The following is an 18016-nucleotide window of genomic DNA, read 5'->3' as shown; positions in this document are numbered from 1 at the left end:
ATCATAGAATCCCTACAGTGCAGGGGGAGGTCATTCGGTCCATCAAGCCTGTACCGACCGACAATAATCCCACCCAGGCCATATCTGTGTAACCCCACGTATTTACCCTGCTAATCTCCCTGACTTTAACCTGGTGTTGTGAGACTTCTTACTGTGCTTACCCCAATCTCCCTGACACCAAGGGAAAATTTAGCATGGCCAATCAACCTAACCTGCACATCTTTGGGCTGTGAGAGGAAACCGGAGCACCCGGTGGAAACCCACACAGATGCACGGATAATGTGCAGACTCCACACAGACAGTCATTCAAGCCAGGAATTGAACCCAGGTCTCTGGCACTGGGGAGCAGTGCTAACCACTGTGCCATCATGCCACCCAAGAATACTATTTCTTGTAATGATGTTGTGCTATTGATATATTTTATGTTTCTGTAGAATGTTTTAAGAGTCAGTATTTTATTTTACAGGCAGTAACTGTGTCTGGAAAACATGCAATTCAGATGCTGGACTGCAGGATAATCACTCATTTTAGCCATGTTGTGTTTATTTAGCAGAAGGTTAATGGTCTGTTGTTTCTAAATGGAGATTTCCCTTTTTTATATAAGTAAAGGGAGGAGCTAGGTTTGTCGCTGAGAAACAGCTTTCTGTTTGAATTTAGAGTTAGTTGCTGACTGGAGCTGTTTAAAAACAAAAGTCTGGGGCTGCTCTGAAAATAAAATCATCACTGAAAGCTCCAAGGCTGTTAACCCAAGCTGGAGCAAGTATATCTGTGATTGTTAGCTGTATTTAAGGTAGGTTTTAAGTTTATTTTTAAAATGTTGCTTAATTGAAACTGAAATAGTGATAAGTTAGAAATCAGAATTGTGTCCTTTCATTTTGAGGATTGTTCAACAGTTAAAGGTTAAACTATTAATTTTAAAAGTTTCTTTTCACAAAAGATCACTAGTTTGTCAGTAGAATCACTCCTGGAGTGAAGCATCCTATCCTCACTTTTATGCCAACAATAAAAAACATTGGGTCTGATCTGGCTTCATAATATACCTTGGGGCTCAGGTCCAGCACTCTAACAGTCTTAATATATAAGCAATATATTAGTGGATGTGCACCACCATTGGAGGTCTTGTGGTATAGTGAGTAATAGTTAGCACTGCTGCTTCACAGCTCCAGGGACCCGGGTTCGATTCCCGGCTTGGGTCACTGTCTGTGTGGAGTTTGCACATTCTCCTCGTGTCTGCGTGGGTTTCCTCCGGGTGCTCCGGTTTCCTCCCACAGTCCAAAGATGTGCGGGTTAGGTTGATTGGCCATGCTAAAAATTGCCCTTAGTGTCCTGAGATGAGTAGGTTAGAGGGATTAGTGGGTAAATATGTAGGGATATGGGGGTAGGGCCTGGGTGGGATTGTGTTCGGTGCAGACTCGATGGGCCGAATGGCCTCTTTCTGTACTGTAGGGTTTCTATGATTCTATGATCACTGCCTCTGACGTAGTGTTTGAGTCCCACTCCCCCTAATGGCCCAGAAAGGTGTGTTCATAATGCAGCCAAGCTGGTTGAGTGCCAATCTGCAAATGCTTCCAACACGTGCCAATGGCAAGAGGTAAGAGGTAATGCAGAGAGATTCCTAGTCAGCCATGTGATGGAAAGAATGTTGCAGCAAATACCATAGCTTAGGATTACAACATGCATGTAAAACAGTGCATGTGGCCACAGCAATTTGGACTTCCTGAACGAATTTGAGCAGAATTTAGAGGGGTTCTTTTTGCATGAGAGAAATGTACCAAGCTATCAGTGGCTATTGATATGACGACATTTTAGGAGTTTGGAGTTATGTGTTGTCGTGCTTCTGAATTTGATACAGGTCATGTGTTGATACAGGACCAATACAGATTACTGATATTGGTTGGTCCACTGAAGATGTTCCAAATTGGAATCGGCTGCTGTCTCATATACTTTTAGCCCATTATTTATTTATTTACGGCCCTGCTTTTGCATCGGTGCCAAGTGGTTTCAAATGCACTTCTCATGAGTCAGGTCAGGTCAGCAACCAGCCTCGTGGTTCTGAGGCTTCATTCTGGTTGCAGTGTAACTATATCTCTGCGCAAGGCCAGGTTTAAATAGATCCCCAGCAAACCGCAGGATTGGGCCAGCAAACGATTTTGACATTAAATTTTAATGCTTACAGGATGTTACACTGTTCAGCCCAGATGACAATCAACCGTGAGTGGAGCTGGCAGCATAACGCATACCCCCTCGCTGCAAATCTACAGGCACCCAGACACCTGCCATCAGACTTTTGAATGGACCTCCCATCTCTTACCCTGATCTTTCTCTACATTCTATCTGTAACTGTAACACCATATTCAGCACCCTCTCCTTTCCTTCCCCTCTTGTACTCTATGAACGGTATGTTTTGTCTGTATAGCACGCATCAAACAATACTTTTCACTGTATCCCAATACATGTGACAATAATAAATCTAATCAAATCATATCTTAAATTTATGAAATTCAATCGCAGACCAAATAGTAGAATTCTGTCTGATTACCCCTCATCATTTTGAACACATTTGTAAACTTAACAGGCAGTATCTTCACAGGGTATTAAATGCAATTAACGTCTGCAAAAACAGATTGTTGGTATGTGGTCAACCTTTTAAAAAATTATCCTGACAGCCTGCTCAGAACCAAAATTTTTGAAGAGCAGTCGTGGTCTTGATCACTGAGACTAATGCCAGTAAGATTTTGTTTGTACTTTAAATGGCATGGTTTTAAAATCAGCAGGGAAATTCATCAGGGGCAATTTGCATTTCAACAAGCCCGCAACTCTCCAGCGTCTGTACAATTAGTTCTCCTCAATGCAAGCATAGACATACATATCCCATTTATATCACAGAAGCTATTCCAATTGAAGTGGTTCTTCATGTTGCACAAATGCTTTCAAATCTGCCCACTCACATCACAAATTCATCAAATCCATCCCTTCCATGGCTCTTCTGAATTTGAAAACACGCAAATCACATAATAGCTGTAAAATGTATTCTGATTGTAATATGGGACCACGAGTGCCTTGTGCCGCTTTCCGAACATCATAAAGCAGTTAGAATTAAGTTACATTATGATACAAAATTTTATTGCGGTCATCTGTCAACTTCACAACAACTCTAATTTATCTAGCACTTTTTACATTAAAAATGTCCCAAGCTGTTTCACAGAAGAAGTGTAATCAATCCAAAGTTTACACCAAGTTGGCAGGAAAGGATAAACCAGGTTCACCAGACATTGCTTCAGATAAAGGAGCTCTTGTCTTTTTTTCGAAGAAGTCACCAAGATAGTGGTTACCAAAAGCTGGTCAATATTGTCCGGCTAGATTTACAAAAAGCTTTTGATAAGCTACCACATTAGACATTTCCCTGAAAGATTAAAGCTCAGTTATTATCGACAATCTGCTGTGCTTGGTTGAGAATTGGCTGGTTCTACATAGGCAGAAAGTGGTTGTTGACGGTTTAATATCTGCTTGGAGATGGGATCCCACAAGGGTGGTGTTAAGACCATTGCTATTTACTATTTTCATAATAATCTATCTCTTAAGTGCTAGAGGAATTCAGCGATGGTAATGCTGAATTTGAGTATTTCTTTTAAAAAAGTCATTTTGCCGAAGCTTTATGTCTTGCACTCATCAGGACAATTGCAAGAATACAAATGTCAGAGAAAACAATGTTATACTGTATGAGAAGAAAGTGCTGATTGGTTGGCAAGTAGATTCTGATTGGTAAAGGCAGTGCCAGGGAGAATGCATGGGTTAATGGTGAGTCAAGCTCCTTGGCTTAAATTTTCAAACAATATTTGGCCATTAACTGTCAATAACCATTAACTGGTGCATTCTCCATGTCAATGCTTCTACCAATCAGAGTCCACTTGCCAACCAATTAGCATTCTTTTCTCATATTCTCTCCACATTGAGGGAATGATCCTGGTTACAACCAGCTTGCTTTTTTTCCCTCGTGGAAATTAAGAAATGTAAATCCAGCAACCAAAAGTCAAGAAGACTTTTTTCCAATTTGCCCTGGTGGAGTCTGATGTTGACACATCAGTTTTTATTATTGTTTTCATTACGTGAAACACATAGGTCATTGTTTCCTCTGTTCAAAGTGGCATAATTACAAAATATGCTGTTGAGGTTGTCAATTCTATATTATCGGCAAAACAGAGATCATAATGCAAGTCAGGATCTCGCCCAAGCATTTCCCCAATTCTGCTCCATGTCTATTGCTGAGTGTGGCAATCAATGATAACGTAGTCAGAAAGGCCAAGGATGAGATCATGGCTTCTATTTTGATATGTATTTGTTGCTGATTTTAATTCAAGTGGGTTTACTCCTTGTTGCTAGACTGATTTTCCCAGCCACCAACCCTCCCATTTACCTCTGAGCCGTAGGCACTTCCATCAACATGTCCAACCCAACCCAACCCCCATCCTCATTACCATCCTCACTTTCCTAGCCCCACACTGTCCCCTACCCTAACTCTCCCCCTCTGCCTTCTCCCTCCACCCTCTCTCCTATTTCTGCGATCATTCTTCCCCATTCCTCGGCTTCATACTCATTGCCTCTCTCACCTCCCCTCCTCAGGCCCTCAACCTTCCCTCCTGTTTAGGAGAAGGGTGGCGTAGTGTTATTTCACTGGATTAGCAAGCTAATGCTCTGCGGACACAGGTTCAACTGCACCAGCTGGTGGAATTTAAATTCAATTAATAAATCTGGAATTGAAAACTAGTCTCAGCAATTGTGAGTGTGAAACTATTGTCGTAAAAACCTATCTAGTTCACTGATGCCCTTTTAGGGAAGGAAATCTGCTATCCTTGCATGGTCTGGCCTACATGTGACTCCACAACAATGTGGCTGACTCTTAAATGCCCTCTGAAATGGCCTAACAAGCCACTCAGCTGTATAAAATTGCAACAAAGGCTAAATGGAATGAAACCAGACAGACTACCCAGCATCGACCTCAGCACCAGAAACAATAACGGCCAACCCAGCCTTTTATTACCCTACAAATTTGTCCACACTAACATCTACGGGTTTGTACCAAAATTGAGAAAGCTGTCCCCCAGGTTAGTCATACAACAGCCTTACACAATCATACTTAGAGAATCATACCAAAAAGACAATGTCCTGGACACCACCACCATCACTGGATATATCCTGTCCTACCGACAGGACAGACCCACCAGAGGTGATTATACAGAGGTGGTATACAGTCAGGAGTGAGTCATCCTGGGAGTCCTCAACATTGACCCTGGATCACACGAAGTCTTTTGGCATCAAGTCAAACTTGGGCAAGGAAAGCTCCTTCTGTTCACTGCCCATCATCCCCTCCCTCAGCCGATGAATCAGTTCTCTTCCACGTTGAACACCACTTAGTAGAAGCACGGAGGTTGGTAAGAACACAGAATGTGCTCTGGGAGGGGCCTTCAATGTCCACCACAAAAAAGTTCAGTAGCACCACGACCGAGCAGGTCGAGGCCTGCAAGACATAACTGCTAGACTGGGTCTGTGGCAGGTGGTGAGGGAATCAACAAGAGGGAAAAACCCACTTGACGTTGGCCTCACCAATCTACCTGTCGCAGATGCATCTGCCCATGACAGCATTGATAGTGACTCCCGTACAACCACCACCCTCTGTTTTCTTACAGCTAGCCAATTCCTGATCCAAACCACTAAATCACCCTCAATCCCATGTGTCCGTATTTTCTGCAAAAGCTTACCATGGGGAACCTTATCAAACGCTTTGCTGAAATCCATATACATCACATCAACCGCTTTACCCTCATCCACCTCTTCGGTCACCTTCTCAAAGAACTCAATAAGGTTTGTGAGGCACGACCTACCCTTCACAAAACCGTGCTGACTATCCCTAATTAAATTATTCCTTTCCAGGTGATTATAAATCCTATCTCTTATAATCCTTTCCAATACTTTGCCCACAACAGAAGTAAGGCACACCGGTCTATAATTACCAGGGTTGGCTCTACTCCCCTTTTTGAACAAGGGGACAACATTTGCTATCCTCCAGTCTTCTGGCACTGTTCCAGTAGACAATGACGACCCAAAGATCAAAGCCGAAGGCTCTGCAATCTCCTCTCTAGCCTCCCAGAGAATCCTAGGATAAATCCCATCCGGCCCAGGGGACTTATCTATTTTTACCCTTTCCAGAATTGCTAACACCTCCTCCTTATGAACATCAATCCCATCCAGTCCAACAGCCTGCACCTCAGTACTCCCCTTGACACTGTCCCTCTCCAGTGTGAATACTGACGAAAAATATTCATTTAGTGCCTCTCCTATCTCTTCAGACTCCACGCACAACTTGCCACTCCTGTCCTTGACTGGCCCTAATCTTACTCTAGTCATTCTTTTACTCCTGACATACCTATAGAAAGCTTTATGGTTTTCCTTGATCCTACCTGCCAAAGACTTCACATGTCCCCTCCTGGCTCTTCTTAACTCTTTCTTTAGGTCCTTCCTGGCTAACTTGTAACTCTCAAGCTCCCTAACTGAGCCTTCACGTCTCATCTTTACATAAGTCTCCTTCTTCCTCTTCACAAGAGATTCAATCTCCTTAGTAAACCACGGTTCCCTCACATGTCTGCTTCCTCCCTGCCTGACAGGTACATATTTATCAAGGACGCGCAGCAGCTGTTCCTTGAACAAGTTCCACATTTCAATTGTGCCCATCCCCTGGAGTTTCCTTCCCCAACCTATGCCAGCTAAATCTCGCCTAATCGCATCATAATTTCCTTTCCCCCAGCTATAACTCTTGCCCTTTGGTATATACCTATCCTTTTCCATAGCTAAGGTAAATGTAATCGAATTGTGGTCACTGTCACCAAAGTGCTCACCTACCTCCAAATCTAACACCTGGCCTGGTTCATTACCCAGTACCAAATCCAATGTGGCCTCGCCTCTTCTTGGTCTAACTACATACTGTGTCAGGAAGCCTTCCTGCACACATTGAACAAAAACCGACCCCTCCAAAGTACTTGAACTATAGCTTTTCCAGTCAATATTTGTAAAGTTAAAGTCCCCCAGTACAACTACCCTGTTACTTTCGCTCCTATCCAGAATCATCTTTGCAATCTTTTCCTCTACATCTCTGGAACTTTTCGGAGGTCTATAAAAAACTCCCAACAGGGTGACCTCTCCTTTCCTGTTTCTAACCTCAGCCCAAACTACCTCAGTAGATGAGTCCTCATCAAAAGTCCTTTCTGCCACCGTAATACTGTCCTTGACTAACAATGCCACACCTCCCCCTCTTTTACCACCTTCCCTGCACTTACTGAAACATCTAAACTCCGGAACCTGCAACAACCATTCCTGTCCCTGCTCTATCCATGTCTCCGAGATGGCCACAACATCGAAATCCCAGGTACCAACCCATGCTGCAAGCTCACCCACCTTATTCCGGATGCTCCAGGCATAAGTATACACACTTCAAACCACCTTCCTGCCTGCCAGTACACTCCTGCGACCCTGAAACCTCATCCATGACCTCACTACTCTCAACCTCCTGCACACCGGAGCTACAATTCAGGTACCCACCCCCCTGCTGAATTAGTTTAAACCCTCCTGAAGAGCATTAGCAAATTTCCCCCCCAAGATATTGGTACCCCTCTGATTCAAATGCAGACCATCCTGTTTGTAGAGGTCCCACCTACCCCAGAAAGAGCCCCAATTGTCTAGATATCTGAAACCCTCCCTCCTGCACCATCCCTGTAACCACGTGTTCTACTACTCCCTTTCCCTATTCCTCTCCTCACTATCACGTGGCACGGGTAACAAACCAGAGATAACAACTTTGTTTGTTCTAGCCCTAAGCTTCCACCCTAACTCCCTGAATTTCTGCCTTACATCCCCACCCCTTTTCCTACCTATGTGAACCACAACTTGGGGCTGGTCCCCCTCCCCCTTAAGGATTTCGAAAACACGATCCGAGACATCGTGGACTCTGGCTCCTGGGAGGCAACACACCAACCGCGAGTTTCTCTCGTTCCCGTCCTGTTTTCACATTGAGGATACCCTCCATTATGTTGTGTGGCATTATCACCATGCTAAATAGGATAGATAGATCTAGCAACTCAAAACTGGGCATCCGTGAGGCACTGCAGGCCATCAACAGCAACATAATTGTATTCAACCACGATCTGGAACCTCATGACCCTGGCATATCCCCCACAATACCATAAACATCACGTCAGGAGATGATCACTGGTTCAATGAAAAGTGCAGGAGGGCATGCCAGAAGCAGTACCAGATATACCAAAAGGTTAGGTATCAATCTAATGAAACTACAACACAGGACTACCTGCTTGCCAAACAGTGGGCACATCAGCAATGGACAGAACTAAGTAATCCCACAGCCAATATATCAGATCTAAGCTTAGCAGTCTTGCCACATCAAGTCATGAATGGCGATGCACAATGAAACACCTAACTGATGGAGGAGACTCCACATCTGTCCCTTTCCTCAATGATGGGGGAGCCCAGAACCTCAGTGCAAAGGACAAGACATTTGCAACCACCTTCAGCCATATGTGACCTCCTCCTGAAGTCCCCATCATCACTGATGCCAATATTCAACCAATTTGATTTACTCCACATGACATCAAGAAATGGCTGAAGGTACTGGATATTGCAAAGGCTATGGGCCCTGATAACACTCTGGCATTAGTACTCGATACTTGTGCACCAGAACTAGCTGCAACCCACGCCAAGCTGTTCCAGTACAGCTACAACAGTGGCATCAACACAGCAATGTGGAAAATTGCCCAGGTATGACTTGTCCACAGAAGCAAGGAAAATAAGTCTACTCTCGATCATTAGTAAAGTGATGGAAGGAGTCATCGACAGTGTCATCAAGCGGGACTTGCTCAGCAATAACCTGCCCACTGACACTCAGTTTGGGTCCTGCCAGGGCCAATCAGCTCCTTACCTTATTACAGCCTAAGTCCAAACATGGACAACTGAGTTGAACTCAAGAGGTAAAGTGAGGGTGACTGCCTTTGACATCAAGGCGGCATTTGACCAAGTGTGTCGTCAAGGAGTAAATGGGAATCAGGGGAGAACTTTCAACTGGTTGAAGCATACCTAGCATAAAAATAAGGTGGTTATGGTTTTTGAAGGTCAACCATCTCAGTCCCAAGAGATCACTACAGGAGTTCCTTTGCACGTCCATCTTCAGCTGCCTCAATGACTTTTTTTCCATGATAAGGTCAGAAATTGTGATATTTGCTGATGACTGCATTTGCTCAACTCTTCGAATACTGAAGCAGTCTGTGCCCATATGCAGCAAGACCTGGACGACATTTAGCCTTGGGAAGTAGCATGCACACCACATAAATGCCCAGGCAATAACCATCTCCTACAAGAAAGAATCCAACCATCCCTCCTAGAAATTCATTGGCATTACCATCGCTGAATTCCTGGGGGTTACTGTTGATCAGAAACAGGATGAACTGTGTACAATTCTGGTTGCCACACTACTGGAAGGATGTTGATGCATTGGAAAGGGTGCAGAAGAGATATTGCCTGGTTTGGAGGATATGGACTATGAAGAAAGGTTGAACAAGCTTGGATTGTTTTCATTGGAGAGTCGGAGGTTGAGGAGGGGACCTGATAGAGGTTTACAAGACAAGATTCATAGAATTATAGAATCCCTACAGTACAGGAGGCGGCCTTTGGGCTCATCGAGTCTGCACCGACAACAATCCCACGCAGGTCCTATCCCCGTAAACCCATGTATTTATGGGGTTATGGGGATAGGGCCTGGGTGGGATTGTGGTCGGTGCACACTCAATGGGTTGAATGGCCTCCTTCTGCACTGTATGATTCCATGACTGCAGCAGTTCAAGAAGGCGACGCACCACCACCTTATCAAGAGGCAATTAGTGATGGGCAGCTCTGACGAAGGGTCATCGAGACTCGAAACATTGGCTCTATTCTCTCTGTAAGAAATCTCACAACACCAGGTTAAAGTCCAACCTCTTTAACCTGTGCTTAACCCTCTCTCCACTCACATTGTCTATCCCTTTAAGACTTGATTACCTGCAAAGACTCGCATTCCAACCATTATTTTGTAAATTGAGTTTGTGTCTTTATATGCCCTGCTTGTGAACTGAACTCCCACTCACCTGACGAAGGAGCCGCGAGCGCTCCGAAAGCTAGTGGCTTTTGCTACCAAATAAACCTGTTGGACTTTAACCTGGTGTTGTGAGACTTCTTACTGTGTTTACCCCAGTCCAATGCCGGCATCTCCACATCATGTCTATTCACTCTCCACGCAGATGCCGTCAGACCTGCTGACATTTTCCAGCATTTTTCTGTTTTTGTTTCAGATTCCAGCATCTGCAGTATTTTGCTTTGACATCATAGAATCATAGAAACCCTACTACAGTGCAGAAAGAGGCCATTCGGCCCATCGAGTCTGCACCGACCACAATCCCACCCAGGCCCTACCCCCATATCCCTACATATTTACCCACTAATCCCTCTAACCTACGCATCCCAGGACACTAAGGGCAATTTTAGCATGGCCAATCAACCTAACCCGGACATCTTTGGACTGTGGGAGGAAACCGGAGCACCCGGAGGAAACCCACGCAGACACGAGGAGAATGTGCAAACTCCACACAGGCAGTGACGCGAGCCGGGAATCGAACCCAGGTCCCTGGAGCTGTGAAGCAGCAGTGCTAACCACTGTGCTACCGTGCCGCCCTGATTATGGAGATTATGGACAATAAATGTTGGCCCAGCCAGTGGTGCACAAGACTCCTCCCCACCCCTCCACCCTGTGGTGGACCTCAGTTGTGCCTTTGTCCTATATGGACCACCGTTGTGTGTGTTTGTCATACCTGGACACATCCCCTTCCAGTTTGGTTCCTCCCCTCAGCACCTAGTATAAAGGTGGCTGTCTCCTCCCCCTTGTTCAGTCCAGGTCGGTTAATTGTTGGGATCTGCTCCTGATTCTGTTGTGAATAAAAGCCTACACTTATATTGGCATATCGGTAGTCTTTCGCCTTATTGATAGTGCATCAATTTTATTCACAACAGTTACTAGTATGGAGCAGTTTCTAAAACCCAACAAGTTAGCTTTAGACCCTCAAGAGGTTGGAGCCTCTGATAAATTTGATCATTGGTTGGACTGCTTCGAAGCATTCGTCGACACCGCTACGGCCATCGACACCGACGCTGCTAAACTCCACGTGCTCCGCGCCCGGGTAAGCGAAACTGTCTATGGAATCTTCCGGGACGCTGCTACTTACGCGGACGCTATCGAACTCCTAAAAGGGCAGTTCCGAAAGAGCCCTAACGTGGTTTACGCCAGACACCTCCTAACTACCCGCAAACAGCAGCCAGGAGAATCGTGCGCCCAATTTCTGCGCGCCCTGCGAGTCCTCGCCCGAGCATGCGACTGTAAGGCTGTTTCAGCAGCTCAGAACACGGAGGATCTGATCCGCGACGCCTACGTTGCGGGCATTGAGTCTACATACATCCAGCAGCGTCTGCTGGAACAAGATGACCTAGACCTCCGGAAAACGGCCACGATGGCTGAAACGTTAGAAGCAGCCTCCCATAATCTCGGGTCTTACCTTGGATCCCGTTCCACCGACGGCTCCACTGCGACGGCTGCTCCAGCAGGGCCCAAATGTTACTTTTGTGGCCTCCCTAAGCACCCTCGGCGTCACTGCCCGGCAAAGGACGCGATTTGCTCCGGATGCGGTAAGCTAGGCCACTTTGTCAAAGTCTGCAGAGCAAAGCCGCTTCTGAAGACTCGTGGAGCCATGTGTGCTCCGAGGGCGCGGCCATCTTTGATGCAGGCGGCGGCTGCGCGCGAATCGCCATCTTGGATGCGGTCACCGGAAGTGCGGGAATCGCCATCTTTGATGCGGTCACCGGAAGTGCGGGAGTCGCCATCTTTGAGACTGGCATCAAGGCAAGCTGAGCAGGAAGCTTCATCCGTGACGTCATCAGACGGCGACGAAGATGGATTCTTCTTTAATTCAACAGTGGCATCGATTTGCCTGGACCAGTCGCAGCCACATCAACTCTCCAAGTCCATAATGGAGATCAAGGTAAATGGTTATGCAGAAAACTGCCTGTTTGACTGTGGGAGCACGGAAAGTTTTATACACCCTCGCACAGTGCGTCAATATGCCCTTCCCGTGCGACCCTGGAGCCAGACCATCTCCATGGCCTCGAATTCTCACTCAGTGGAGGTCCTCGGGTGCTGCTTGGTGACGCTGACGGTACAGGGCACAGTCTACGAGCGTTTTCGGCTCCTCGTGCTGCCGCGACTCTGCGCAGCTGTACTGCTGGGGTTAGATTTCCTCACCCATCATAGAAGCGTCATCCTGCAGTACGATGGCCCTTATCCCCCGCTCTCCGTCTGCAAGGCGCCGTCACGGCAGCGCCCCTCGCGCACCACCTGCAGTCTCTCGACCCTCAAGATCACCCCCCCCCCGTTATTTGATAACCTCACCCCGGATTGTAGGCCTATAGCCACCAAGAGTAGGCGCTATAGTGCGGATGACCGGGCCTTCATTCGGTCCGAGGTACAACGTTTGCTCCAGGAAGGGATTATCCAGGCCAGCACCAGCCCCTGGAGGGCGCAAGTGGTCGTAGTTAAATCGGGGGAGAAACACCGCATGGTGATTGACTACAGCCAGACCATAAACAGGTATACCCAACTAGATGCATATCCTCTTCCCCGTATCGCGGACATAGTCAACCACATCGCGCACTATAGGGTTTTTTCAACGATCGATTTGAAATCGGCTTACCACCAGCTCCCTATCCGCTCGGAGGATCGCCCATACACTGCCTTTGAGGCGGATGGCCGCCTCTACCAGTTCCTCCGAGTCCCCTTTGGTGTCACCAATGGGGTCTCAGTCTTCCAACGGGCCATGGATCAAATGGTGGACCAGCACGGACTACGGGCCACTTTCCCGTATCTGGATAACGTCACCATCTGCGGCCATGACCTGCAGGACCATGATGCCAACCTACAAAAATTCCTTCGTACGGCCACTCTCCTGAACCTCACATACAATGAGGCGAAGTGTGTTTTCCGGACACGCCGCCTCGCCATCCTTGGGTACGTGATAGAAAATGGTGTCCTTGGCCCCGACCCAGCCCGTATGCGTCCCCTTATGCAGCTTCCCCTCCCTACTACCCTCAAAGCACTGAGGAGATGCCTGGGCTTCTTCTCCTATTATGCCCAGTGGGTTCCCCGTTATGCAGATAAAGCCCGTCCGCTCCTAAAATCGACCTCTTTTCCCCTGGCGGAGGAGGCCTGTCGGGCCTTCGATGACATCAAAGCGGACATCGCGAAGGCCGCGATGCACGCTGTGGACGAATCCATCCCATTCCAAGTGGAAAGTGATGCGTCTGACTTTGCCCTAGCTGCCACCCTTAACCAGAGGGGCCGTCCGGTGGCCTTCTTTTCCCGGACCTTACAAGGCCCTGAGATTCGACACTCCTCGGTCGAGAAGGAGGCCCAGGCCATCGTGGAAGCCGTCCGGCACTGGCGCCATTATCTTGCGGGCCAACGGTTCACCTTAATTACGGACCAGCGGTCAGTTGCCTTCCTGTTTAACACCAGGCAAAAGGGCAAGATTAAGAATGACAAGATCTTGCGGTGGAGGATTGAGCTCTCCACCTACAGATATGACATCATGTACCGGCCTGGGAAGCTCAATGAGCCCCCAGACGCCCTGTCCCGTGGATCATGTGCCAGTGCCCAACTAGACCAGCTACAGTCCCTCCATAACGACCTCTGTCACCCGGGTGTCACCAGATTTTTCCATTTTGTCAAGTCCCGTAACCTGCCCTTCTCCCTTGAGGAAGTCCGGACGATTACCAGGCAATGCAGGGTCTGCGCTGAGTGCAAACCGCAGTTCTACCGGCCAGGTAGGGCGCACCTTGTAAAGGCCACTCGCGCGTTCGAGCGCCTTAGCGTTGATTTTAAAGGCCCCCTCCCCTCCTCTAACCGCAATGTTTATTTCCTGAATATCATTGACGAATACTCACGTTTCCCTTTTGCCTTCCCCTGCTCGGACATGACCACGGCTACAGTGATTCGGACCCTGAACAAGCTCTTCACCCTGTTCGGCTTCCCAGCCTATATTCATAGCGACCGTGGGTCCTCTTTCATGAGTGATGAGCTGAGGCAGTACCTGCTCGCCAAAGGCGTTGCCTCCAGCCGTACCACTAGCTATAACCCCAGGGGCAATGGTCAAGTAGAGCGGGAGAACGCAACCGTCTGGAAGGCCGTTCTATTAGCGTTACGGTCTAGGGGCCTTCCAGTCAGCCGTTGGCAAGACGTCCTTCCGGACGCATTACATTCCATTAGGTCACTCTTGTGCACAGCGACCAATACGACCCCTCACGAGCGGATGTTTTCATTTCCCAGGAAGTCCTCCTCGGGTACTTCGCTCCCGGATTGGCTGATGTCCCCGGGACCCGTCCTGCTTCGGAAGCATGTCCGGACCCATAAGGCAGATCCCTTGGTCGAGAAGGTCCAACTGCTCCATGCTAATCCCCAATATGCTTATGTAGCGTACCCTGATGGGCGGGAGGACACGGTTTCTGTCCGTGACTTGGCACCCGCGGGTGCCCCGGAGGTCACCACGTCCTTCCGCCCCACGGTCCCTGGTGTCGTCCATTCGGAGACTGCTACGCCTCTTCCTCCCTCAGTCCCTGTCCCCAATGTAGTGTGCCCAGAGCCTGTTGCAGCCCCCCACCCCCCAGCTCCGGTTCCCACCGTTCCCCACACGCCACCAGGGCCACAGCCCATTCCTCTCGCCCCTATGTACAGCTCGCTTGAGTCGCCGGAGCCGTCGCCACGCAGTACCCGACGACTGGACGGGACGACGGATCGGTCCGCTTCACACCACCCAGCGCCTTCTCTCGACGCTCACTGTACGGAGCCTGGGCCGACATCGCTCCCTGCTCGGACGACTCTGCGACCTGCACTACGACGATCGCGACGACGGATCAAGCCACCGGTTCGTCTGGACTTGTGATATTGTTTCCGCTTCACCCCCGTGTTGTTTTTTTAAAAGGAAGGGGTGAATGTGGTGGACCTCAGTTGTGCCTTTGTCCTATATGGACCACCGTTGTGTGTGTTTGTCATACCTGGACACATCCCCTTCCAGTTTGGTTCCTCCCCTCAGCACCTAGTATAAAGGTGGCTGTCTCCTCCCCCTTGTTCAGTCCAGGTCGGTTAATTGTTGGGATCTGCTCCTGATTCTGTTGTGAATAAAAGCCTACACTTATATTGGCATATCGGTAGTCTTTCGCCTTATTGATAGTGCATCACACCCCAAACCCCCTCCCTCCCTCACTCACTCTGCCCTGCTGTCTCCTCCCTCCCCCTCCCCGTTTCCATGGTTACTCTCCACCCGCTGAGCCGCCAGCAGCCTCGCCAGGCCCCCCCAATGCTGTGAGGCGGCCAGCACCCGCCTGAGGGAGGCGGTGGGGGGGGTGAGATCACAGACTGACGTCAGTCGACGCAAAAAAAACTAACTGAGAAAGGCGGGTAGGGAGAGAGAAAGAAAAGGGAGAAAAAAAAGAAACGGCAAACAAACAGCACGAAGTGTTACAATGACGGGGTGAGAGGAGGAGGGAAAGCAGGCGAGTTATTTAGTCGCCTCTGTGCAAAGTGGGGGGCGGGAGGGGAGAGGGGGTCCTGCTGGGTTGACGCGGCTGCGCAGTCGGGCGGGAGAGACACTCAGAGCCAGAGAGAGAGTGAGGGAGAGTCGCTGCAGGCCCGGGGAGACAGTGAGGGGCCCCCGGAGGGACACGGAGAGACAGTGAGGGGCCCCCGGAGAGATTGTGCGGGACCGGAGGCAGTCGCTGCGGAGTCCGGAGAGCGTCGCCAGTTCATACACAGTGCGGCGGGGGCCCAGGCCAGGTGTTTGGCTGCTCGGGGCCGCCCCCCCCCCCTCTCTCTCAGTCAGCCTTCCTCAGCGAGCGGGCAGGGGGCCCCCTCTCTCTCTCCCCCCACCGGGGCTCCGCCATGTACTGCCTGCAGTGGCTGCTGCCCGTGCTGCTCATCCCCAAGCCGCTGAACCCGGCGCTGTGGTTCAGCCACTCCATGTTCATGGGCTTCTACCTGCTGAGCTTCTTGCTGGAGCGCAAGCCCTGCACCATCTGCGCGCTGGTCTTCCTGGCCGCCCTCTTCCTCATCTGCTACAGCTGCTGGGGCAACTGCTTCCTCTACCACTGCGGCGGGGCCCCGCTGCCTGACTCTGCCCACGACCCCAGCATCGTGGGCACCTAACCCTGCCCGCCTGTGCCCCGGACAATCTCCTCCCAACTCAGCTGCCGGATGGTCTCTGCCTCCCTCCCCCCCCCCCCTGCTCCAAGATATTTCTCCATCCCCTTCCCGTTCGCTTCCACCTCCCTCTCTCTTTTGTTTTCAGTCCAGCAATTGCCCTCCTGACTCTTCGACAAAAGGAAAAAAAAACGAGGGGGTCGTTTTTCTCTGCGTTCATTTGCAACCCTCGCTGGAAGTGGGATGTTGTCTGCAGTTGGCAGCTTCCACTGCAAAGGATAACGTGCTGGCGAATGTGGAGCAAGAATGCTGCATGGATTTGTATTTGGAGCCTGCGCTGCGTATGATTACAGGAACGAAATTCAGTATTTCCACACTCTTTTTCTCCCCATCCACCCTCAGATGATGTGGCCTTTATTCAGTCCCTTGAATAGTGGAAACCTTTGGCCTCGGCTTGCAAACTTAAGTGGTGAATGATGAACCTCTGGAACAAAGACCTGTTGTTTATCACCCTGTCTTCTTGAGGATGACTTCGAAAATACCTTATGGCTAATAATGTGTATGACTTCGTTCAATTGGGAGGTCTTAGTGTTTGTTGTGATTTAATTTAGGACGACATACCTATGTACTTTTTTTTGGGTGTTCATTTGTTTTCTTGGTCTTTATGAGAAGGATGCTATTTTTGCACACTTTTGTTAGCTGAAATAGTATCGCTTTTGTGTTTAAAATGCAGGGATTTTAGTGTAGGATGTGATTAAATATGCAAATGTTTCACAGTTTACATATCTAGTTTATTTTTGCACAGTGGGTTTGAGATTTTACGCCAGTCATAAGTATTGATCAGATAATACAAATACTGTTAGTAATACAGGTATTAAACCTCCTAGCTGATTGTCTTTTCTTCATGGCAATACAAAGCCCATTAATTGATACTTTCAGTCTTTTGCGATTATCAAGAAAACAAACGACATAAGATATCTGTTCATATGTGATACTTCCACCTCTTTGATCATGTTTTGAGCCCACTAGTGCACTTCCATCTGCGTCTGTGATGTGCAAGCGTGTTGCATGATGCAGTCTATAGCACCAAATGTTTTTAAAGTGAGCTTCAGAAAATAAAACGGGTTTACAGCATTACTTGAACTGTTTTTCTGATTTGTCAGTAATTCTGAAGAAATGGCCAATATATCTGACGTGCTACGTTCAGTTTTATTCAGGTCAACCTATCTTGCAAGTTTGATTGACAGTGTGGTTATTGAGAAAGCTGCTAATGTCTTGACTACTAAATCCAGTAACATCTACTATGTCTAACCAGATGGATTGTTTTCTTATTTCTCTGAGTGAACTGTCTCTGTTTAATCTGTTTTTCTCAATAAGGTTACATGATTTTTGGTTCAAGGTGAAGACAATTTGACGTAAGATGTAGTGGGTTACCTTTTTCCAATTTTTTACCTTCCTTTGTTCAAAAACTCACTGCTCTTTCTTTCTGTGACCTTGAACGACGAAAGTTGACAGGCTAAACCCACTGTGGAGAGCCACCAGCACCAAGCATGTTCTCGTCCAGTGTTCCTGTAAATGTACTTTCCCACTGAGCATGCTAGAAATGAATGCCTGAGCAGCAAGAACTATGACCAGATTTTTTTTTATATAAACATGTTCCCTGGGGGGGGAAAATGAGGCAGAGGATAAGAC

General features: G+C 48.2%; 1 protein-coding gene across 1 annotated transcript; it reads left to right on the top strand.

Annotated features, from left to right (window-relative positions):
• Nucleotides 1–15761: 15761 nt before the first annotated feature.
• On the top strand, nucleotides 15762–17461 carry blcap (bladder cancer associated protein). The gene has a single exon (XM_078236700.1). The coding sequence runs from the start codon at nucleotides 16067–16069 to the stop codon at nucleotides 16328–16330; it is 264 nt and encodes an 87-aa protein (XP_078092826.1). The 5' UTR covers nucleotides 15762–16066; the 3' UTR covers nucleotides 16331–17461.
• Nucleotides 17462–18016: the final 555 nt, after the last annotated feature.

This window comes from Mustelus asterias, chromosome 20 (assembly GCF_964213995.1).
Source record: "Mustelus asterias chromosome 20, sMusAst1.hap1.1, whole genome shotgun sequence".
Classification (NCBI taxonomy): Eukaryota; Metazoa; Chordata; class Chondrichthyes; order Carcharhiniformes; family Triakidae; genus Mustelus; species Mustelus asterias.
This window is presented reverse-complemented; position numbering and strand designations above follow the sequence as displayed.

Excerpts from the sequence above, each read along its gene's own strand:
- blcap (XM_078236700.1), top strand. The coding sequence starts at position 16,067 with ATGTACTGCCTGCAGTGGCTGCTGCCCGTGCTGCTCATCCCCAAGCCG.